The sequence below is a fragment of the Vipera ursinii genome, assembly GCF_947247035.1.
Source record: "Vipera ursinii genome assembly, chromosome: 2".
NCBI lineage: Eukaryota > Metazoa > Chordata > Lepidosauria > Squamata > Viperidae > Vipera > Vipera ursinii.
Genome location: NC_139513.1, coordinates 266,122,832 through 266,148,875, shown reverse-complemented (window position 1 = coordinate 266,148,875; position 26,044 = coordinate 266,122,832). Strand labels below are relative to the sequence as shown.

Below are 26,044 nucleotides of genomic sequence, written 5' to 3'. Positions count from 1 at the left end.
GTTGATATTTCTCCCGGCAATCTTAATTCCAACTTTTGATTCATCTAGCCCTGCCTTTCTCATGCTGTGCTCTGCATATAAATTAAATAGGCAGGGTGACAGTATACAGCCTTTTCGGACTCCTTTCCCAATTTTGAACCAATCAGTGGTTCGGTGTCCAGTTCTCACTGTTGCTCCTTGACCCGCATATAGGTTTCTCAAGAGACAAATGAGATGGTCTGGTACTCCCATCTCTTTAAGAGCTTGCCACAGTTTGTTGTGATCCACACAATCAAAGGCTTTAGCATAGTCAATGAAGCAGAAGTAGATGTTTTTCTGGAACTCCCTAGCTTTTTCCATGATCCAGCGTATCTTGGCAATTTGATCTCTAGTTCCTCTGCCTCTTTGAAATCCTGCCTGTACTTCTGATAGTTCTCGATCCACATACTGTTGGAGTCTAGCTTGTAGGATTTTAAGCATAACTTTACTAGCATAAGAAATGAGTGCAATGGTGTGATAGTTTGAACATTCTTTGGCACTGCCTTTCTTTGGAATTGGAATGTAAACTGATCTTTTCCAATCCAGTGGCCACTGGTGAGTTTTCCAAATTTGCTGGCAAATTGAGTGTAGCACTTTTACTGCATCGTCTTTTAAGATTTTGAATAGCTCAGCTGGAATACTGTCACTTCCATTAGCTTTGTTGTTGTTCAGCTTTCCTAAGGCCCACTTCACTTCACATTCTAGGATGTCTGGCTCGAGGTCAGTGACCACCTCATTGTGGTTATCAGGGATGTTAAGCTTGTTCTTGTATAGTTCTTCTGTGTAATTTTTCCACCTCTTCTTAATCTCTTCTGCCTCTGTTAGGTCCCTGCCATTTTGGTCCTTTATCATGCCCATTTTTGCATGAAACGTTCCCTTCATCTCTCCAACTTTCTTGAAGAGATCTCTGGTCCTCCCTATTCTATTGTTTTCTTCCATTACTTTGCACTGTTCATTTAAGAAGGCATTCTTATTTCTTCTAGCTATTCTCGGAATTCTGCATTCAATTGGGTGTATCTTTCTCTTTCTCCCTTGCCTTTCGCTTCCCTCCTTTCCTCAGCTATTTGCAAAGCTTCCTCAGACAGCCATTTTGCTTTCTTGCATTTCTTTTTCTTTGGGATGGTTTTAGTTGCTACCTCTTGTACAATGTTGCAAACCTCCGTCCATAATTCTTCAGGCACTCTGTCTATCATATCTAATTCCTTAAATCTATTTGCCACCTCTACTGTGTATTCATCAGGGATATGATTTAGTTCATACCTGAGTGGCCTATGCTTTTCCTTACTTTCTTCAGTTTAAGCTGTTTGGTTCGAATTGACGAGGACTCAGAGTGGTTAACACTGAACGAGTTTATTGAATACACAAAGTCAACTGTCAAATGTCAAATGTTGCAACCCTTTTATAGAGAAAGCGTTTGAACTGTAACCAATACAAACAGTCTGTTTTCCCGCTCCTTGGTTGTGGCGTCCAATGATTGCACCTTATTTTCCCGCTTTAAACCTTGCAAAGCTGCACAGTGTTTGCAATATCTTTTATGGCTTATTGCTAACTATTTACATACACAACACCCCTTACCCCCCAGTTGGTGTCATTTCTTTACAAAGTCCATTAGGTATTTTGGTGGCCTATGTATTCTAGAAGGGTATCTGTTACTTTGGTTGCTAGGGACCCTTCTTCCTGGTTGACTGCTTGGCTGCTGGTTATTATGCTGGTTACTACTAGACCTGGGCTCAGGGTTACTGGCTTCAGATGTACTGCCTTGTGTATTAGGTTGTGTTTGGGATTCAGTTGTCACTGGCCTACTTCGCAGGGGTATTTCCCAATCAATTGGACTGAATTGTTGTTGATGGGCATCAGGAAATATGTCATCTTGCCCCACCACTACACCACTTTCAGGCCTAATGTTATCTGTACTGTTTGCCCTAACTGAGCTTTGGTCCCCCTCAGCTGGCACACACCCACTAGATCTTTTCCTCAGCTGGTCTATGTGTCTTTTACAGACCCTATTCCCTTCCCCCTCAATGATGTATGATAGGGGACCTAAGATTTCAGTTACCACCCCAGGAATCCATTTATCCCCTTGGGCGTAGTTCCTGGCCCAAATCAAGTCCCCCACTTCAAATGTTCTGTTAGGAATGTCTAATTCAATGTTTGGTTGGAGTCGGTCGGGGTGTAGTCTGTCCAACTTGGTCAAGATTTTTCTTCCCCACCTCATTTCAGCTGGACTTTTCCCTGTAGCCGAACAAGGGGTTGTGTGTTGAGCCAACAAGAACTCAGCTAGTCTCTGATGCCAGTCACCTCGAATGATTCTTTTAAGCGCGTCCTTCGTGGTCCTCACGTTCCTTTCAGCCAATCCGTTGGTGGAGGGGTGGAAGGGTGCAGAAGTCTTATGCTTAATCGAGTTGGCCTTGAGGAAATCCTGAAATTCAATAGATGTGAATTGTGGCCCGTTATCAGACACTATTAAATCCGGCAACCCATGAGTGGCAAAGAGGCCCCTTAATGCCTGTATTGTTCTGCCTGCCGTTACTGAACTGACCGGTACTACTTCTAGCCATCTAGAGTAGCTGTCGACCACTACAAGGAACGTTAACCCCTGGAAAGGTCCAGCGAAGTCAATATGAATCCTGGACCAAGGATTCCTAGCTAGCTCCCATTTATGTGTGCGGATGTGTTGTTGTTCAGGCCTGGAACGTTGGCACAGATGGCAATTGGCAACGCATTCCTCAATGTCTTGGTCCAATCCTGGCCACCACAAGTGACTCCTAGCTAGGGCCTTCGCTTCTAAGTTGTCTGGGTGCCATCTTCCCAAATCGCCTGGAGACTTCGGCGATCTCTTCCTCCCACTGCTGATCCACCTCCCCGCAGTCCACATAGCCCTCTTGGTTAATTTCAGGTGCTGTCGCCATGCTACTGCGGGGGGGGTCGCGATACCCGGTTGACTCATACGTTAGGAGTTCGTCGAGCACTTCCTGTAAATCGCCAGTAGGTTTGGCGATTATTCTGTTTTGTAATTGTTCATCGCGTAAGCCTAGCACAACTCTGTCCCGAATCCTAATTTCTAAATTATCGTATTTGCAACGAACTGCGGCTTCCCTAACGGCAGCGACGAATTTCTGTATGGACTCCCCCGGTCTCTGATTTCTCTTCTCGAAGATGCGCCGCCAAAAAAGTTCGGACCTTCGGGGAGTAAAGTGCACCTTTAGTTTTGCAAGGAGGTCGGCATAGGGCACGCTGGAGACTGGTTGTGGCTGGCACAGCCCGACAGCGACTCTGTAGACCGGTGTGCCGCAAATTGTCAAAAGTGCCGCCGCTTTTTTTCGGTCGTCGGTGATTCCGTTCACTAACAGGAATCCTTCGACCTGACCAATATATTCTTCCCAATCTTCGGGGAAGTTAGGGTCAAATTCCTTCAATGACCCGATTTGCGCCATTCGGAGAATTTTTTTCCTATTCTGCCGCGGCCGCTCGGTCGACTGTGACTCGCTCAGACTTTGCCGTCTTCACGACAATTCTTCCTAATCTCTGGTCTTCTGTCAATCCCACCTTCGTCGCCAGTTGTTTGGTTCGAATTGACGAGGACTCAGAGTGGTTAACACTGAACGAGTTTATTGAATACACAAAGTCAACTGTCAAATGTCAAATGTTGCAACCCTTTTATAGAGAAAGCGTTTGAACTGTAACCAATACAAACAGTCTGTTTTCCCGCTCCTTGGTTGTGGCGTCCAATGATTGCACCTTATTTTCCCGCTTTAAACCTTGCAAAGCTGCACAGTGTTTGCAATATCTTTTATGGCTTATTGCTAACTATTTACATACACAACAATTTAGTTCATACCTGAGTGGCCTATGCTTTTCCTTACTTTCTTCAGTTTAAGCCTAAATTTTGCAATGAGAAGCTCATGGTCTGAGCCACAGTCAGGTCCTGGTCTTGTTTTTACTGACTGTATGAATGAACCTTTATTGTCAAAGAACAACCATGTATACATTGAGATTGGCTGAGCCTCCCTTCGTGCCCCCACCCCCAACTTACAGTGACACAAACCCTCCATCTTATTACACCATGTGAGCTAATTGCACAACACACCGGCCTCGTACGTCAATCATGCATAAAGTTTATAAAATTATTTCCCATTCAAAAGCCTAACAGCCCATGGATAAAAGCTGTTCTTCAGCCTGTTGGTACAGCTGGCTATACTCCTATATCTCCTACCCGATGGTAGGAGAGTAAAGAGATACCATCCAGGGTGTGAGTCATCCCTGAGAATTTTCCTCACTCTTCCAAGGCAGCGAGCCCTGGCGATGTCATCCAGTGGTGTCAGCAGACATCCCACAATGTCTTGTGCTGCGCTCACCACCTTCTGTAATGTTTTCCTATCCGCGGCTGTCAGACCAGCATACCAAACCACAATACAGTATGAGAGGACGCTCTCTATAGTAGTCCGGTAAAAGAGGGTCATTAGCCGTTGTTCTACCCTGTTCTTCTGCAAGACCCTGAGAAAGTGAAGTCTCTGTTGGGCCTTTCTGGCCACCTGGGTTGTATTAAGTTTCCAGGTCAGATCTTCACAGAGATAGACTCCCAGAAATTTAAAGGAGGAAACTCTCTCCACACAGTCCTTCCCAATGTATAGAGCTTCTCCATCTTTGGCTGAAGAACACATAGTCAATCTGATTTCTGTGTTGACTATCTGGTGATGTTCATGTGTAGAGCCGTCTCTTGGGTTGTTGGAAAAGAGTGTTTGCTATGACCATCGTATTCTCTTGACAAAATTCTGTCAGCCTGTGCCCTACTTAATTTTGTACTCCAAGGCCAAACTTGCCTGCTATTCCAGTTATCTTTTCGCTTCCTACTTTAGCATTCCAATCCCCCATGATGATAAGGACATCATTTTTTGGTGTTAGTTTTATAAGGTGCTGTAGAGCTTCACAGAACTGGTCAGTTTCATCCTCTTCAGCACCGTTGGTTGGGGCATAGACTTGGACTACTGTGATATTGAATGGTTTGCCTTCGATTCGAACTGAGATCATTCTGTCATTTTGGGGATTGTATCCCAATATTGCTTTTCCTACTCTTTTATTCACTATGAAGGCTACTCCATTTCTTCTGAGGGATTCTTGCCCGCAGTAGTATTGTATACCTGATGGTCATCTGAATTAAATTCACCCATTCCTGTCCATTTTAGTTTGCTGATTCCTAAGATGTCAATGTTCAGTCTTGTCATCTCTTGTTGGACCACATCCAGCTTGCCTTGATTCATGGATCTTACATTCCAGGTTCCTGTGGAGAAAAAATCTTTACAGCATCAGATTTTCCTTTCACCACCAGATACATCCACAGCTGAGCGTCCTTTCGGCTTTGGCCCAGTCGCTTCATTCTTTCTGGCGCTAGTAGTACTAGCCCTCTGCTCTTCCCCAGTAGCATATTGGATGCTTTCCGACCTGAGGGGCTCATCTTCCAGCATCATATCTTTTTGCCTTTTGGTACTGTCCATGGGGTTTTCAAGGCAAAGATATTGGAGTGGGTTGCCATTTCCTTCTCCAGTGGATCACATTTTGTCAGAACTCTCTGCTATGACCTGTCCGTCTTGGTGGTCTTGCACGGCATAGCTCATAGCAACCCCCTTCGCCAAGACAAGGCAGTAATCCATGAAGGGGATAAATAGCATAGCATAGAATAAAGAAGTACTTACTCAGGTGGACAAGGCTCAGTGTTGCAGGCTCTTTGATTTTCTGGTAGTTTACTATCAGGATCACAGTAATTGTTCTGGACTAGAGAACTGTCATCTAGCCTTTTGCATACTGTTTCTTGTTTCTGCATACCTTAGGAAGGAGTGGAATAATATTAGTTTTATTTTTTATTTCATTATTTTAAACCAAGCAAATCTGTGACCCTATAGCTCAGTTAAATCATAGAATATACCCTGGATCAGACATGTCAAACACAAGGCCCGGGGGCCGGATCCGGCCCGCGAACTGGTTTCATGTGGCCCATGAAGCCATCCTGGAAACAGTGAGGGAACGGCCCCCACTGCCTTGGCCCTGGCCCAGAGACCCTCCTTCTGCCAGAGACCCTCAGATCTGTCCCACTCCTGCCCAGGCCCCCATAGGCACCCTTGATGCGAATGATGTAGAGCTGGCCACGCCCACCCAGTAGGCCATATGCACTCTAGCCACGCCCACCCAGTAGGCCACGCCCACCCAGGCCATACCCACCCGGCCCCTTGAGGGCAACCACAATGCTGATGCGGCCCTCAATGAAATTGAGTTTGACACCCCTGCCCTGGATTCTCTGGCCTTCGTTGATTTTACTATTTTTGTGAAGGTATAAAAAGAGGAAGATGGTTGTCAGCAACATTCAGCTCTAGAGATGCCCTATCCTGTTTTATCAATTGAAGTAAATGGCAAATTCAATAGAGGTACAGCTTCTGTACCTTCCTTTCCACAGGTTTTTTTGCAACTTAAAGTTGATTTCAGTTAGGTACAGCTTCTGTACCTTCCTTTCCACAGGTTTTTTTGCAACTTAAAGTTGATTTCAGTTATCTAATTCTTACTACTATTTATCAAAATACATTAGTCAGTAATTTTATTTTTTTATTTTTCATTTTGTTTAATTGATGTGGTAAATAAAAGCATTAAAAGTATCAGAAAAACATAATTTTGATTGACTGATTTAACAGATCTAGATGTCAACAATTACAATGATTTGTCTGAAAGCACACTTCAAAACAATGGGTATTTGTACATACATTTCCGAGACAACGGTTTCCTAATCAATATCATTATAGGCAGAGATCTTTCCATTTTGCAAGACAAAATAAAATAAAATAAAAAACTAAAACAACAGTTGCTTTAAAACTTGAGTTTCTAATAATGTCAATTAAATGGTTGGATTGAGAAATATCAAAATCTATCTTTGCTAATATTGTATCAGTTTTCCCATTGTATTTTGAAAATAGTTATGTTTAAATGAAAAATATATGCAATATGAGAACAATTAATAGGGAATGGAACTGGAACAATCTGAAATAGTTTTTTTGATAATATATTTATCAGTCTTTGTTCTGCCAAACAATACAGAAAATATATTATTACAACTTAATTCCTTTTCTAATATTGTGCCAATATTTTCTTAGTATTACTTGTAATATCTAAAATGGTTTAAAATAATAAGAAATCAGATTAACTTCATGAATTTGTTTTGGGATAATTCTTTTGAGTGTCTTAAAAAAACTAAATGCATAATTTGCAGCAAGTGAATTACATAATGATAATACTTTAAATATTCTTATTTTTCCTAATATTGTTTGCTACTATTTCAATAATCACAGCAGGTGGCAGCATCTAGCTGGCCATTATTGAAAAGGTAAGGTCAGACTTGATTAGAACAATTTTTCTATATTAGATGTTTATAAACAAGATTTGTTCCTAATAATTAATAAGGAAATGATGTCTGTATAGCACAAAGCACAAGGATGTCAAGCAAAATTGAATATGGCAGTCACAACTATGGAAGGTAGCCACTTAAGAAGAGTTGTACTTCTTGTCTAGTATGATGATGGTTCTTTGGATGATGACTATCAATGGGTAGAGTATTGCTATGAAAACTAACATTAATACTCAGGGGATGATGACTGATACCAGTGGCTCAGAGATGTTTCCAAGAATAATAGTCATTTTAGAAGCAGCCAGATCAATAATGAGAGCCATATATCAAACAATGAAACAACTCAGAATCTGGACTTTTGCACCAGTACTAAAATAACTAATAAGAAGGAGACCAATTTTGGAACCAAAATGTATTATCTATTAGAATGGCCAATAAAATAAAGCACTAGATATTATTATAATGTCTTTAATCCACAGACTACTGTGGATTTCACTTTCAAAACGGAACCCAAAGCAGTAATTGTTTTTTCAAGTGGAATATTTAGTAGCTGAGATGGCAATGGTAGCAGTGGATATACGGTCAAATAATTCAAAATTTCTGTCAGAATCCATTTATATTATATTCATAAATGTATGTTTAAAACATTATTCCATGGATTCTGCCATCTCCCAAGGAGGAGGGAACGAATGTGTATTGAGCCTGTATTAAGCATTTCAAAGGAAAAGAGAAGCCTTTTGAACTGGGGGAACAAAAGGGGGGGTTAGGGTAGGAGCATCTGGCTTGTGTCACAGAAGAGAGCAATAAATATAAAAGGTCCTAAGTTCCTTTTTCCCACGAGAGGGATGACACGAGGTAAATGATGGGGGACTGACCAAATGGGGTTAAGGGGGGGTTGAACCAGGAACTCTTTATAAAGGTTTAGTTTGTAGAACAATATTAAGTCCTGTCTTGTATTCCTACAGCCAAGCATGTCATAGTAAAGATTCCTTTTGGACTAAGATTTGGCTCCAAGAGTTTTGTCTTCCTAAGACGTGGTTTGGGGTGGGTCCTGACAATTTCAATGATCAGTAGTTTTATGATATTGGTAGTAAATGGGATTTACCCTTAATATAAATGCTAAATTTTATCACGGGATTTGTAATGTATTGGCCTCAACTGTTGATATCACTTGCTTAATGTGTGACCTTAATTGCTGTATTTAAGTGTAGGATTGCTGAACGGTTTCTGTTACTTTAACCCAGACTGTCTGTCTCCAAGCTGATAATTATGTTTGGGGCAGGAAACTGTTACTTTAAACCTATTGGTTGCCGCCTAGAGGTGAACTGAATATATATAGCTGTTCAGCAGCCTCTAGGGCTGCTTCTGTTGTGAGTTAATAAACATGCTTGCTGTTTCAACACTCTGCCTTGTCAGTGCCTAACCGAACTAAGAACATAACAGGATTCACCATTGCAAAACCAAATACTGTATATTTTACTGCAATATATTCCCTCTTTAGATTCTTGAAAATGAATTAGTTGATATTGATAGGACTGATGATATTGAGGCTAAAGTTATTAGTACAAATGGTTTAGTGGTGGCTTAGCTGCCATTAAGAAAGTATTAGGTGTAGATGCCATCTTGGTAGTGGTTAACAGCCGAGCACAGAAGTATTAGACTTAATACCTAAAGCATTTTTCCCACTGCAGATTCCACCAATGGGTGAATTTATTATGCCATGCCTGTTTGGTGAAGGTCTGGCAACTGAGTCAAGCTCAAACACTCTACCTTAGAGTGTCCATCTGGTGGAATTGATTTTCATACTTATGAAGTAGGCATTAGAAGCATGTATGATAAAGCACAAGGGGGGGATCCTCCATTGCATAGTCCTGTGATTTTATCATATAAAACTTTTATCACATAATTGCTGTTACATTGCTATCAGAAATATGCTGGGATTTCTAAAATATAAAATGAGATTATGGAACATAAGTTTTAAATTAAATTGTTGGCCTTCTTAGAAAACAGTGGAATATATCATACCCAGAGTTCAAGGACCCCTAAACTTGTATAATCTAGCCCAAATAAATATGTGAGGTATACAGTTAAACAAGACACTCAACCCCAAAGTTTAGATATGTCATTGAGGCTGGAGCCGGGCTTGAACTGCCAGAGTGCAGACCATTTCTGCCCGGCAGTTCCAGTGTTATTAAGCCACTGCATCACCATATCCCCTGTATATACTCTGTCTGTCTGTCTTTCTGTCTAGATACTGACCAGAACAATGCTCCAAAGCTAATATTAATATACCTAATTTTTACCACTGACTTCAATTACTGTTATTCCCAAGTAATTATACAAAGGTGATGTTCTACCTAATCCAGTGGATCTCCTAAATCCAGTTCTTTCATGCAAACTGAGATGGAAGCTACAGAGGAGATCATTTAAGTAACAAGGAAATGAATCAACAGATTTCTTAGTGCTAGTTTCAAGTAGAAAGAAACATCTGTATGGTCACTCCACAGTAAGCTTTAATCAGCTTCGTGGATCTTATTCTGAAATAAGTATATATAGGACTTGTTTTTATTAGTTTCATCTCCTTTTCATTTCATCACTTTCATCGGAGTTATCCTATTACCATGTTTTCAGGAACTATATGCTCAACACTCCCACAGGAAAAAACAAACAAAACCATTTATGTAAATACTTGCATCAAACAGAATGACAAATGGTTCAATTTTAAGGCAGAAAAAAACCACCAGTTGATAGAAAACCAATGGCTATTAACACCTACACAAATAGAGGAGTAAGAACTAGACACCAATTTTTATTTAGTTATTTAAAATAAATTTTCACTTCAGTTTATCAGGAGAGATCATATAATTTAATTTGCCTGCACCAAAAAAGTAGCGGCCCGCGCACCTAATGGCGTGCGAATTATATAACTAAAAACCAAAAACAGCAGCGGTACATTCAGGGCAAGTGCATCTGAGATTTGTTGTAACTCAGCATATCTGCTAAGCTTGTAAGCCGCCCTGAGTCTTCGGAGAAGGGCGGGATATAAATGGAATTAAATTAAAATAAAATAAATAAATAAATAAATCTGGCTTAGTTCAGTGCAACACTTGTTTTGCAGCTGTCTTTCGCAGTACCCTTTTCAAACTTGGAAACTGTCCTATCTGTACACAAATTACTAGTCTACAAGGACAGATTATTCATCTAGGGCAGGGGTCAGCAACCTGAAACAGTGAAAGAGCCACTCGGAACTGGTTCCCTCACAAAAAGAAAAACTGGGAGCTGCAAAAAATGTGTGCACATGCGCGTACATGCGCGCATGCACAGAACAGGGTTTGACTGAAGAGTGGAGCCAAGGTGAGATATGCACCTACCCTGCATATTTGAATTGATTGGTTGAACTTTTTTAGTCCCACTTTTTTTTTGGACTGCACATGGCAGAGGACTGGGGCCGCAGGAGACGGCTGAAAGAGCCGCATGCGGCTCCGGAGCCGCGGGTTGCAGACCTGGCAGGGTGAGAGCTGTGAACCATAAACCCAAAGCTTTAGCTGTGTCCCTGCATAACAGATACAGTGCCCTTGCTGACCTTAACAGGGACATTAAGGAAACAGGTCAAGGTAATTGTGATGATAACTCAAATAAGCAGGGGACCATGGTCCGAGATGAACTTGTTTTTGACAGGGAGAAGTGCGAATCAGGTATTACACATCAGTCATGCAAGAAAAGAAAGGTACCCAAAAAGAGAAGCCACCTTCTGGTTGGTGATTCAATTGTAAGGGATGTAAATTTAGGAAAGGATACAGAGGTTTCAAAAGAGGCTGTAGGCTTACTTTTTCAGAGGTTTTACCAGTGTATAAGGAGCAAAATGGAAAAGGCCAGCGTATAGCAGAGTTTAATATGTGGCTAAAGGAATGGTGTAAAGGAGAAGGCTTTGGTTATATTAGTCACAATGTCTGTAGCTGGTCCAATGAAAAAACAGTACAAAAGAGATGGTCTGCATCCATCCAAGAAAGGGACTGAATTACTTGGCAATAAATTCACAGCTTTTCTGGAGGAATATTTAAACTAAACAACGGGGACAGTGAGTTAATTGATACAGAACATCACTGTCCACAGCAATCTAAGAAAATAGGGGAACTCAGGCACCACAAAAGTTATGTAGCAAGTAAACATAGGGTCAGTCATAAAGGACTCAAATGTCTATACACTAATGCACAGAGTATGAACAGTAAGCAGGGTGAACTAGAAATTCAGGTAAATGAGGGCAGGTATGATATTGTTGCCATTACGGAAACATGGTGGGATGAAACCTACAAATGGAACACACAGCTAGAGGGATTTAAACTATTTAAAAGAAACAGACTAAACAAAAGAGGAGGTGGAGTTGCTCTATATATAAGAAATAACTTTATCTCTACAGAAATAGAGCACAACAATGACGAAAACTGTAAACTTGAATGCATTTGGGTCAATATAAAAGGGGGGGGAAATGACATTGCCATAGGTGTATACTATAGGCTGCCCAACCAAGCAGAGGAAATAGATGAACTTTTTGCTAGTCAGCTAACTAAGGTATGTAAGAAGCACATCACAATAGTAATGGGGGACTTTAATTACCCTGATATCAACTGGGAGACAAACTCTGCACCAAGTGGAAGATCAAACAGATTCCTGTCAAACCTAGCAGACAACTTTCTCTCCCAAAAAGTAGAGAAGGAAACTAGGGGATTAGCCATATTGGATTTAATTCTCACAAACAGAGAGAGTTTGTCGAGAGAGAGGTGTCGAAGCCACAGGAACCTTGGGGGGAAGTGATCATGCAATATTGGAATTCAACATTCTGGAGGCACAAGCAATAGAACACAGCCAAACTAGAGTCTTGGACTTTAAAAGAGCTAATTTCAATAAACTTAGAGAGACCATGGGAAGAATTCCATGGATGAGAATCCTAAAGGGGAAAACAACTCAAGAAGCTTGGGAAATTTTGAAAAGTGAGATAATAAAGGCCCAGTCTAGTACAATACCAACAAAGAAGAAAAATAACAGCTCTCAAAAGAAACCAGCATGGCTGCATAAAGAACTCTCTGATAGATTGAAAGATAAAAAGGACAAGTATAAGAATTGGAAAGAGGGGCACATATGGTAACTAAGTCAGAATATCAGCAAACAGCCCGTGCCTGCAAAGATGAAGTGAGGGAAGCTAAGGCTCAAAATGAACTAAGGCTTGCGACCAAAGTCAAAAATAACAAAAAATGCTTCTTTCAACATATAAAAAACAAGAAAAAAGTTAAGGAAATGATTGGTCCATTAGTGGGAGAAAGTGGCAAGAAGGTGACAAGCAATAGGGAGAAAGCAGAACTACTTAACTCATTTTTTGCATCTGTCTTTACACAAAGGGAAAAAACAGTCCAACCTACCAAAACCAGTGCCATAAAAAACAGAATAGAAATGCAAGTTAAGATAGGCAAAAAATGGTAAGTGAACACCTGTCCAGTCTAGACGAGTTCAAATCACCAGGACCAGATGGATTACACCCCAACGTTCTCAAGGAACTGGCAGACGTGATCTCAGAACCACTGAGCTATATTTTTCATAGATCCTGGAGCACTGGAGAACTACCAGAGGACCGGAAGAGAGCTGATGCAGTTCCCATATTCAAAAAAGGGAAAAAAATAGATCCAGGAAACTACAGACCTATCAGCCTGACCTCAATACCTGGGAAGATTCTGGAAAAGATAATCAAACAACAAATCAGCGAACACCTTGATGCAAACAAAGTCATCACTAAAAGTCAACATGGGTTTGTCAAAAACAGATCATGCCAGACAAATCTTATTACATTCTTTGACCAAGTGACAAAATTAGTGGACCAGAAGAATGCTGTAGATATAATTTACTTGGACTTCAGTAAGGCATTTGATAAAGTAGATCACAACCTACTACTTGATAAGATAGAAAAATGTGGGTTAGATAGCATCACCACCAGATAGATTCGTAGCTGGCTGACAGGCCGTACTCAGCATGTGGTCCTCAATCGAACTGCATCTACATGGAAGGAAGTGTGTAGTGGGGTGTCCCAGGGCTCTGTTCTGGGCCCAGTGCTCTTCAATATCTTCATTAACGATTTGGATGAGGGGATAGATGGGGAACTCATCAAATTTGCAGACGACACCAAGCTGGCAGGAATAGCCAATACTCCAGAAGATAGGCTTAAGATACAGGAGGATCTGGACAGACTCGAACACTGGGCACTATCTAACAAAATGAAATTCAATGGTGAAAAAAGTAAGGTTCTATATTTAGGCAGGAAAAATCAAATGCACAGGTATAGTATAGGTGGTACCTTGTTCAATAGTAGTAACTGTGAGAGGGATCTCGGAGTCCTAGTGGACAATCACTTCAATATGAGCCAGCAGTGTGCTTCAGCTGCCAAAAAAGCCAAGACAGTGCTAGGCTGCATTAACAGAGGGATAGAATCAAGATCAACTGAAGTACTAATACCACTTTACAATGCTTTGGTAAGGCCACACCTGGAATACTGCATCCAGTTTTGGTCACCACGATGTAAAAAAGATGTCGAGACTCTAGAAAGGGTACAGAGAAGAGCAACAAATTAGGGGGCTGGAGGCTAAAACATATAGGGAACGGTTGCTGGAATTGGGTATATGTAGTTTAACAAAGAGAAGAGTGAGGGGTGACATGATAGCAGTGTTCCAATATCTAAGGGGCTGCCACAAAGAAGAGGGAGTCAAGCTAGTCTTCAAAGCACCTGAAAGCAGGACAAGAAGCAACGGATGGAAACTAGTCAAGGAGAGAAGCAACCTAGAACTAAGGAGAAACCTCCTGACAGTTAGAACAATTAACCAGTGGAACAACCTGCCTCCAGAGGTGGTGAATGCTCCAACACTGGAGGTTTTTAAGAAGAGACTGGACAGCCATTTGCCTGAAATGGTATAAGGTTTCCTGCCTGAGCAGGGGGTTGGACTAGATGACCTCCAAGGTCACTTCCAACTTCTTCTTCTTCTTCTTCTTCTTCTTCTTCTTCTTCTTCTTCTTCTTCTTCTTCTTCTTCTTCTTCTTATTATTATTATTATTATTATTATTATTATTATTATTATTATTATTATTATTATTATTATTATTAATAATAATAAATTTAAAATACAATATCTAGATGAAAATATTTATTAAAAATAAGGAAAACAGAGAAATCAAGAAATAATTAGTGATTCTTGACAGAAAAAACAAGAAGTGAACATTGTTATTGTTACTGGAAGGGACTAAAGGAAATGGCTACGGGCAACAGACTAATCTCTTCAACTCTTAATATAGCATAGACACAAACACATGGTGGTATAATTGGAAGGACTAAAAGAACAGGTGTTGACCTTTTTTATTCCTCAATCTCCCAATTTCTCATTGGCAGTCTATTCCCTTAAATATCTATTTTCTCTTGTTTGGCTTGAGAAAAGCTGAAGGAAGCTTTTTGAAGTGAAAGTATATTAAAAAGAGATAGCAATCAGGGGAATTGTTAAACCCTAGAGGGAACTTGATTTCTAATTCATATTTCTATTTCCATTAAAAAGGTATTAAGATGACATGCTTAAAATAAATAGATTATATTATGCTGGTACATATGTCAAATTAAGACATTTTTCACAAAATTAATGTAAAAATTGGCTGACAGCCACCACATAGGACAAACAGGCAGAAGATTGGCAGAATGGATCCATGAACACTAAATAGCATTCAGAAGACACGATGAAAGCTCTTTCATTTCACAACATATGGACAGACTTAACCATAGCTTCACTTGGGAAACTGTGACCATTCTAGACCAAGCCAAGTCCAAAAAAGCTTAGGGAATTTCTAGATGCCTGGTACTCTGACAAATTAGCCATCAATAGACACATAGACACAAACAATATCTATATACTATGCAAAATAACAAGCTAAAAAGGGAACAAAAAGACGAAACACCTCCCTACCAGCAGTCAGCACCCAGATGAGCATAGATTAATTTCAAGATTAACATCAGACCAACAGTCAAGTAAGCAATACCCCAATCAAGGAACTGCCAAACAAGCCAATAATAAACAGCCCAACCAGAGAACCTCTAAGACCACCCAAAGGTAAGCCACTAGAATATAAATTGAGAGCAAACCCCACTCCTTACTAGCACTGATGATGTTACCTAGTTTGGGTAATGAAATGTCTGCAACAAAACAACCAAGCTCAGAAAACACCAAGGACCCGTCATTTCAACCCTGAGCTACAAATATTCTCCTTTATTAATACAGACAAGCCACTTATGAACTGGCTTACGCCAATACATATTGATAGTTAAAAACTATACACTTTTACTTGATGGTGTATTAGTGGGTTGATTTTATGGTATAATAATAGTATATTAGGATGGACTTATTTATCATTTTTGGTGAACAAAGAAATCCAAATTGTGCCCCTCTCCAAAGAATGTGGGTAGTAACTTTTTGTTAACAGTAATGTTTCTATTAACATAAACAACATATGTTTCCTTTTATTATATTATAAATATTTCAGATATTTCTATTTAGCTTGTCTTTCAATATGGTTAGAAGTTAACTTACCTCCAGCACAAGTAGCAGAGCACTCTGACCAAGGGAGGTGATTCCATGTGAAGCCAACTTCATTGTCACCACTGCCAGTACGAGAGATGGGAACATTGAATTTATACCTTATCCCCAGATTTTGCTCCTGTAGTAAAATCTGCAGTTGAAAATAACTGGTTTTATCATTAAAACACTTTGGTATATTAATACTGTATATTAACAATTAGTTACTTTGAGTTTGATTTTTGAGAAAAACTTTGAACATTGGTGCAGAGGTTTCTAAAATTTAAGATAATTTACTTTAGTTGTTTCACATTTAAATGTTGGAGTGCTCCCATCCAATGTGGCATTTGTCATAACTTATAAAGCATGGGTGTCCAACCTTTTGGCTTGCCTGGGCTGCACTGAGTGGAGAGGAATTATCTTGGGTTGCATATAAAATATAACAAATGATATTATTTATAAAAAAAATCACATAATAATTTTAAAAGTGTACAATCTTGTGGAGCTACATTATTAGCTGTCCAGAGCTGCATGTGGCCCACATGCCATGGGTTGGACACAACCGCTCTAAAAACTGACAGAAAAAGAAACAGCTAGTATATAAATACATGTTTATTACACAGTACCTAAACTTGACAAATAAAAATAATAATGTTCCAGCTATGTTCTGAATAACATATACAATCTGAAAATATTTGAGATTAAATGAATAGTTACTTATGTTACCACAAAAAGATAGTAGGTTAAAAAGAGAATTGAATCATAATTGATAAAGCATGTAGGCAGTCCTTGGTTAATAATGGTAATTGGAACCAGAATTTATGTTGCTAAGCAATGCCGACTTTAAGCACGACATCACGTGACTGCATTGCTGAGTGACAGCTATCCTGAGAGTTCTCATTGCTGTTGTTAAGCTAAGATTAGAGGACATTAAGTGGGTTCAGGTGGCTTGCAAGCAGGCAAGCAAGCAAGTAAGGCCTGGTGAGGTCAAGGGTAGATTTTGCTGGGTGAGGAATGGTGTGCCAGTGGCCAATATGATGTGATGAGGCCTGAAATGATTGCTGCCAGGCATAGGAGAATGTGCAAGCGGCCTGCGAGGTGCGAAGGTAGGACACAGGGCTGGAGGTGGCTGCTGCTGGGACAAGCGACTTATCAAAGTGGCTTGTAACTTTCTCTGATGGCTTTCCCCTTGATTTTGTGGGAAACTGGCAGGGAGTTGGAAATGGTGTCACATGACATGGAATGTTGCAATGGTTATAAGTGAGAGCCAGTTGCTATGCACCCAGATTGCAATGATATGACTGTGAGGGGTGCTGTGATGGCCAGAACTTTTAGGACCAGTCGTAATTTTCCTTTTTCATCATAATTTTGAGCAATAACTGAATAAATGGTCAGTATGCAAGGACTACTGTGTTCAATATTTCTTGTATTTATATTGAAAACAAGACTAGTTTATATTTCTAACATATACTCTGGGATTTTAAAATTTTAATTTAAGTGATATCATTCTTATTTTCCTGAAAATGAGATGCTATTTATTTCTGTCATCTCCGTAGCAAAACAAAGTGAAATATTAAATTATTTTGTCCCCCAATTATATCCAAATTGCTTAATAGACTATCAGAGGCTAACTGGAGACTATTAATAGGAGTGAGTTACAAAATGGTGAATTTCAAAACGATATAAATATTGAATACAAATTTGACAATGCCAGATAAAAATGATTATATTTATATTTTAGAAACCTCAGTTGATTTAAAAGTAGAGTGATGCATTGCAAAACAGCATAAGTCTATTATCTAGGAAACACTATTCAAAAACTAGAGATACAAAGCAATGATTATAATACAAACTGTTATGTACTGAGCTTTTGGAATATCACCACGTGCATTGCTGGAGAACTAATGGTTCTCCAGCAACCCAGACAGGACGTCTCCAGTCCTGCAATTGGTCAACTTTGGGCGGCAAACATGGGTTCAATCTGATTGGCTGCTACCAGAGGGTCTGGCTATATATTGAGGCAGGGTGACTCCAAATCCTCAGTACAGTTTCTGCTTAAATAAAGAATGAGTTTCTCTGTACTCAACTGCGTGTCTTTCTTCCTGCTCATCAGAGCCCACAACATAAGAGTGGCGATGAGGATGGGATCTTGCTTCACTGCCTAAGGGCTGAAGTCACGAAGGGACGGCATTACTCGCTGGAGGGAAGAGGCATCTCCCCCCCCAGCCTCCTAGTAAAGCTACACTAGCATCCGCGTGCTCAGAGGACGCGTTCCCTGAGCCTACGAAGCAGGATCCAACAACGCAGGAATCAAGGAAAGATGCCGAAGGTCGGCAAACTCAGAGAGTTCAACATTAAACATCCAGAAGATTGGCCGTCTTACCTCTCACAAGTGGAGAACTATCTACGAGAAAACCAGATTGCAGAGGAAGGCCTAAAAGCTGCAATGTTGCTGTGCATGTGTGGGCCAACGACTTTCGATCTAGCGGAAAATCTCTTCACACCAATGCCCATTGAAGCAGTATCGTTTGCTGACCTTAAGAAGAAGCTGACCAGGCATTTTCAGGCAAAAATGTCGGAGATGGCCTGACATTTTAAATTCGACCAACGAGTGCAGCTTCCCGGTGAGACAGCATCAGAGTTTATCGCGGGCCTAAGGCAGGCCGCACACCTCTGCAAGTTTTCAAATTTAGAGGAGCGTCTGAGAGACCGACTCGTCTGTGGCCTGAGAGACAGAACCCTGCAGCAGAGATTATTTGCCAGACCAAATCTCACATTTGCCGAAGCACAAGATGAGGTCATGGCTGACGAAGCAGCCGGAGGTGCAGTACAAACAATGCAGCCCACCAAATCTCCAAAGATAGAAGATTCCGTCCACCACGAGGTTGCCAAATGCGGTGGAGAATCATCAGAAGACAAAGAACCCGTAATAAACAAACTCCAGAGACAGCCAAGTGCACAAAACCGCAGCAATCAGCAAAGAGAGAATGATTACAAGGCAGTTCTCTTACCTAGATGTAAGGGGTGCGGAGGCAACCACTCCCGCGCAAATTGCAGATTCCATTCGGCCACGTGTAGAGCTTGCAGAAGGACTGGCCACATCGCAGTGGTGTGCAGAGCTCACCAGAGAGACAGGCCACCCAAGCACCAGTCACAGGAACTGACTAGGAAAGGTACTGTGGCCCTGGGTCCAGTCAGTGTGGGGTTCTTCAAGAGCCAGAGAAGCATTTGTCGCACCGAGGCTCGTCGTCCCCTTAAGCCTAAACTTAAGCTCTCGGTGGAGCTACAAGGAATTCCATGCAAAATGGAATTGGACTCTGGCTCAGCAGTCTCAATCATCTCACATGACACATTCAACCTTGTGTGCAGACACAGCAACCAGTAGGCTAAATTAAGACCCTCAGATATTATTTTAACAGATTTTCAGAATGCTCAGGTTAAAGTTAAAGGTGAAGCCACCTTATTGGTGAAATTTAAAGGGTTTTTGGGGCACCTGGATGTCACAGTAGTAGAGGGCCAAAGAACAAGTCTTATAAGACTTGATTGGTTTGAGGCTTTGGGCATTCAAATAACAGGCATTAACCGGACACAGTCAGCAGTCCTCATGGCTGTTTGTGAGGAATTCGCGGATGTTTTTGAGTCAAAACTGGGAACTTATACTGGGTCACCAATTTCCTTTAAATTAGATCCTAATGTTGTACCGATAAGAGTCAAGCCTCGCAGAGTTCCTTTCACCTTAAAACACAAAATCGATTCTGAAATCAATAAGTTAGTAGAGCAGGGTGTATTAATAATAATAAATAATAATAAATGTTTATTGTCAAAGTACAACATGTGTACAGTCTGTTGATGGGGGGCAGTGGGAAACTCCTATTGTCACCCCACTAAAGCCCAACGGGGAGGTTCACATTTGCGCAGACTACAAATGCACATTAAATAAAGCCTTAAATCAACATGCATACCCAGTCCCAATAGTCAGCCATATTCTAGCCTCTTTGAAAGGGGAAACCATTTTTGCTAAACTTGATTTAGCGTAGACGTATCAGCAACTGCCGGTAGACGAGGCCACAGCCGCAGCTCAAACAATAGTAACTCATAGAGGGGCATTCAAAGTCAAACGCTTGCAGTTTGGAGTCAGCGTTGCACCGGGTATTTTCCAAGGGATTATGTAACGCACACTTAAAGGTATTCAGGGTGTCTGTCCTTATTTTGATGATGTTCTCATTGCCGGGGAATCCCCAGAAGTATTGGCCAACAGGCTCAGGGCTGTGTTACAAAGGCTCCACAATGCGGGCCTCAAGTTAAAGAAAAATAAATGTAGTATTGGTTTTTTTTCAACTGAATTCTTGGGGTTCCGTATCGATGCTAGTGGGATTCACCCCGCTGAGTCAAAAGTTAAAGTCATCAAAATGGCTCCTAGGCCAAAATCAAAAGCGGAGCTACAAGCATTTTTGGGCCTCCTGAATTTTTATCACACATTTCTACCTCATAAGGCTGCAATAGCTGAGCCCTTCCACAGGCTACTTGATAAAAAATCCCCTTGGAAGTGGACTGACTTACATGAAAAATATTTCCAGGATCTCAAGGCCCTTCTTTCAGAAATGTCCACTGTAACTCATTACATTGAGTCTAAACCTGTATGTCTTGCAAGTGATGCATCTCCCTACAGGGTAGGGGCAGTCTTAAGCCACATAGAGAAGAATGGGAAACAAGTTCCTATTGCATTCCATTCTAGAACTTTATCCGCTGCTGAGCGTAATTATGCACAAATTGGTAAAGGAGCCTTAGCCATAGTAGCTGGAGTCAAAAAATTTCATGATTATTTATATGGCAGGGATTTCACTGTCTTCACTGACCACAAACCCTTTTTGGGCCTATTCACAACAGATAAGCAAACTCCCCACATACTATCTCCAAGAATGCTGAGATGGTCTATATTTTTGTCTGCATGCAAATTTAAGTTAGTTCACAAACCTGGGAAGGAAATGGGCCATGCAGATGGCCTCAGCAGACTACCACTGCCACTAATGGATCCTAATCCAGCTGCTAAAATATTGTCCATTCAGGACTTGCCTGAGTTTCCCCTCCATGCTGGAGATATTGCTGCTGAGACTGCTACAGATAAAATTCTGAGCAGAGTACTGTCATGGGTATACACGGGCTGGTTGGAAAAAAGTCCAGGCCCTGATTTCCAAAGTTATTTTGTCAGAAGACGTGAACTGTCTGCACATAAGGGCTGCATATTATGGGGCAACAGAGTCATTATCCCCACATCATTGAGGGACAGAGTCTTACATTCCTTACATGAAGGCCATCCAGGCATTGTACGGTTGATAGCCTTAGCTAGAAGCTACCTTTGGTGGCCTGGCCTGGATAAGGCTGTGGAGGATCAAGTCCATGGTTGCTATACCTGCCAGAGGTCTAGGCCTGAAATGCCTCAGGCCCCAGTTCATAGGTGGGAGGAAACACATACCCCTTGGTCCAGGGTTCATATAGACTATGCTGGGCCTTTCCAAGGACAGCTTTTTATGGTAGTAGTGGATAGCCACTCAAAATGGCTGGAAGTAGTTCCAGTCCCTAATATGACTACTGCTAGGACCATCCAGGTGCTGAGAAAACTCTTTGCAACACATGGGTTGCCTGATGTTTTGGTTTCTGATAATGGGGCTCAATTCACTGCTGCTGAGTTTCAGGCTTTTCTCAGAGCTAACCTCATCAGATATGCTATGTCTGCACCATTTCACCCCTCTACGAATGGACAAGCCGAACGCATGGTGAGGACAACAAAGGAGGCACTCAAGCGCATCATCACAGGTGACTGGCATCATAGACTGGCAGATTTCTTGCTCTGTCAACACACTACACCCTGCACAGCTACAGGTAAAAGTCCTGCTGAGCTTCGTTGGGGAAGGTGCTTAATTACTAAACTTGACAGGTTGCATCCAGAAAGAGTGACATCAGAAGCCTCTAAACCAAAACCCCCGAGGGAGCTGCAAATAGGTGATAGGGTTTGGGCCAGGAACTATGGGCCTGGAAACTTGTGGGTTCCTGGTACGGTGATTAAAGAATCTGGACCCCTATCTTATAAAGTGGGGTTGGAGGGAGGGCGAATGGTCAGAAGACACATTGACCAACTTAGGAAAAGGTTTCCAGAATGGTCACTAAGTGAGGACTATGACACAAGTCCCTTCTGAGGTCCTCAAGCTGGCGCCCAAGCCAGCTCACACCAGATGCACCAGGGTTTTCCTTTCTCAGTGGAACTTGATTCAGAAGAGGAACATGGCAGCTCAGAAGTGCAACATTATTTATTATTATTATTATTATTTATTAAATTTTTATACCGCCCTTCTCCCGAAGGACTCAGGGCGGTGAACAGGGCATATCTTAAAACTACAAAAATACAAAAATTAAAAAAGAATTAAATTATTGCCCACAATAAAAACAATAAAAATATATATAAATATTAAAACCCTAAGTGATTCCCCATCAGGCCAGGCCAGCTTGTTCAAATAAATGGGTCTTTAACCCGCGACGGAAGGAGCGGAGATCCGGTGCCATCCGGAGCTCAACCGGCAGCTGGTTCCACAAAGCCGGAGCGCCCACAGAGAAGGCCCTCCCCCTGGGAGCCACCAGCCGACATTCTCTGACTGGAGGCACCCTGAGGAGGCCCTCTCTGTGGGAACGCACGGGGCGGAGGGGAGTTGACGCCGGCAACATGGGACCCCTGACGAGGTGAACCAGCCGAATCTCAGCAACCGCTGTGCCTACTCTGCTAAACAGTCAGACTCTGGGGTGGGTCAACCTGGAGAGGCCAGCTAGAGCAATTCAACTCCCCTGGACACTGGAGCACAAGGAGACATGGGTCTACCCAGCCCACCGGGTAAGCTGGTAGACCACAAAGTGACTGGAACTCCAAGGCATTCCTCCACACCACAGAAACACCCAGCATATCTTACAGACTATGTTATAAAATAAAGTGATGTGTAATGTATGACACTGTACCACTACCTACAGAAATTAGGGGTAAATTGTAACTGCTGGCAAGCATGTTCATTGAGACGTTGTTTTATCTCTTTGTAGTTATACTGCATTGACAAGCTATTCTTTAATCTCTTTGTAGTCCACTCTACAAGGCATGTCTATAAAGGTCGCGTAATGTCTTTCTAACTACCTTGGCTTAACAAAGCATCACATTTATTATTGTTTAGTATTATTTTAGTATTTGGGGTGTTGGGAGTGATTGATAAGCCTTGACTATTGTCCAGGATATTATAGCCTGATCTTAGGAGGGAGGGGTGTTATGTACTGGGCTTTTGGAATATCACCACGTGCATTGCTGGAGAACTAACGGTTCTCCAGCAACCCAGACAGGACATCTCCAGTCCTGCAATTGGTAAACTTTGGGCAGCAAACATGGGTTCAATCCGATTGGTTGCTACCAGAGGGTCTGGCTATATATTGAGGCAGGGTGACTCCAAATCCTCAGTACAGTTTCTGTTTAAATAAAGAATGAGTTTCTCTGTACTCAACTGCGTGTCTTTCTTCCTGCTCATCAGAGCCCATGACATAATACAAACAATATTTTCTGAAGGAGTGTCTAGGTAACATGGAAAAGAGGCTCATGAATAATACAGAAAGCTAGATTATCTCTTTGATAATCAATAAAATGAAATAATTCATACTTTACCATAACTATAAGGTTTTCTGAAGTAGGACCCAAAGCTTCCAAAGATTCTGCTTCATTGGCTGGTCTTTTGTAATGGAAAGCTGTTCCAGCAACATCAAATTTTCTAGGCCAATCAATAGTCCAGGCTCCATTAATATAATAATCATCCTCCTCAGTTTTCAAAGCTTAAAAAAGTTTAAATGGCATGAAGATAGAAATCATTTAGAATGTATAAGAACATTCATTGAATATCAAAGCAACATGAAGAAAAGTGGAAGTTATATCATAGGAACCGTAATATCCTAAAACTTGCTTGCTTGCTGTGGCCTAGTTGAAAAATGGATATGCATTATTAATGTTGTTCAAAAAATAGGAAAATCCTCTATAATGGAAACCAATGGCTTCACTTAAGGGGTCTGATGGAAGAACCAAGAATGGTATACAAAACATCCTAAATTTAAATTGCTTAAAATTCAAAGCAACTCCATTTGAAAAAGTTGCATTTTGCTTTAAGCAGAATGTTTTAATCATTCTAGAAGTGTTTCAGGCTTAATACTAAGTTTTCTGCTATTGCAATATTTTAAAAGTTGAATCAAATTTCTAAATTAATCAATATTGTAATTTGACTACTAAATATCTTAAGAGTGGACAAAATATGCTTTAATTAGCTAACTAGTTTTAGTTTTTATAATGCAAAATATTCAAATCACATGGGTGAGGAAGGGACGACTGCCTACTTCCCATTTCAGTGCTTTTTTAATGAACAACTGCCTTCTGACACTGAAAACGATTTGACCAATAAGTGATTCAAAATAAAGGCTTTTAAATCATATTTAACATATATACTAAAAATATATGAGCACCAAAGTCCTAGAGGAGATCAACCCTGACTGGTCTTTAGAAGGCCAGATCCTGAAGTTGAAACTCAAATACTTTGGCCACCTAATGAGAAGGAAGGACTCACTGGAGAAGAGCCTAATGCTGGGAAAGGTTGAGGGCAATAGAAGAAGGGGACGGCAGAGAATGAGGTGGCTGGATGGAGTCACTGAAGCAGTAGGCATGAGCTTAAATGGACTCCAGAAGATAGTAGAGGACAGGAAGGCCTGGAGGAAAGTCCACGGGATCGCAATGGGTCGGACACGACTTTGCAACTAACAACAACTAAAAATAATTAGTTCAAAGGGAAAATAAAATTATAAAAGTAGTTTACAATCAGCATAAACTGATACATTTAATTGTTTTAAATCCAGAATCAAGCTTATAAATGACTCTGTACCAATGTTAGTTTTAATCTGTTGGAAATATTTCACAACGCAGAACACAATGCATGTTTTCTCAGAAGTGTATGTTTAGTGTGATTAATTCTTGGCTAAATATACATGGTACAATGGTATACATTTATTTTTCAAATACATCGTACTTGTTTTTAGTTATTATTTTGTGATAATCCAACTGCAACTTTTCTAATTAGAGTGGATTTTCTAATATTTTGTTTGTTTCAGTTTCCATTCTATAACAAAATAACTATAGACTAAAATAATAATCAGTGGGCTTCTTTCTCCTCAAGAGTGTCACCATGTTACATGGTGCTAATTAATGAACAACTACAATACTGTGTGTGTAATATGATCCTCTAGTTGGCAAGAATACTTTGTGATGGTTATTTGTATGTGAGCAATATTTCAAAAGGAAGAAAAGAAGGGATAGCAAATCTGCTCAGAAAGTTTTTTTTTCCTTCCAGTAATATGTTAAGAAGGTTTATTGTCTGTCACATTTATTATTGGATATGAAACAAAATCCCTGTACTGAACTTGTTATTTTCCTCTTCAAACAAGAATTAAACATTTATTCTTGGCTTTATGATTCCGGCTTATGGGAAAATTATGTATAGCAGGTTATATACTATGTTTGAGAAATCATAGACAGAAATTTTAGTCTTCTGAATTCTTCAGTAACTTTCACTAAAATCAGAAACCAGTTGGAAGTGGTTAAACAGAACTTCTATATCCAGTATATACTTTCTTACCCTTAATAAACTAAACAAGGTCATACACCAGCATTTCTCAACCTGAGGAACTCTTAAGAAGAGACTGGACAGCCATTTGCCTGAAATGATATAAGGTTTCCTGCCTGAGCAGGGGGTTGGACTAGATGACCTCCAAGGTCCCTTCCAACTTTATTATTATTATTATTATTATTATTATTATTATTATTATTATTATTATTATTATTATTATTATTATTATTAATTATATGTGGACTTTAGCTTCTAGAATTTTCCAGTCAACATCAAATCTACTTATATGTTTACTATCCAAAAGCAGTAGAAATAAATTAATTGAAATACTAACTGTTCCAGAAATTTCTGGAAGCAAGAAACTAATA

General features: G+C 40.6%; 1 protein-coding gene across 1 annotated transcript in view; it reads right to left on the bottom strand.

Moving 5' to 3' along the window:
* The window catches only part of ADAMTS6 (ADAM metallopeptidase with thrombospondin type 1 motif 6), a 151,235-nt gene that overhangs the window by 15,405 nt on the left and 109,786 nt on the right, over nt 1-26,044 (bottom strand). Inside the window, exons 19-21 of the mRNA XM_083356960.1 lie at nt 23,681-23,844; nt 16,009-16,147; nt 5,709-5,838 (exon numbers count right to left, since the gene is read on the bottom strand). Coding sequence (XP_083213086.1) covers nt 5,709-5,838; nt 16,009-16,147; nt 23,681-23,844 — 433 coding nt within the window. The remainder of the gene's footprint in view (nt 1-5,708; nt 5,839-16,008; nt 16,148-23,680; nt 23,845-26,044) is intronic.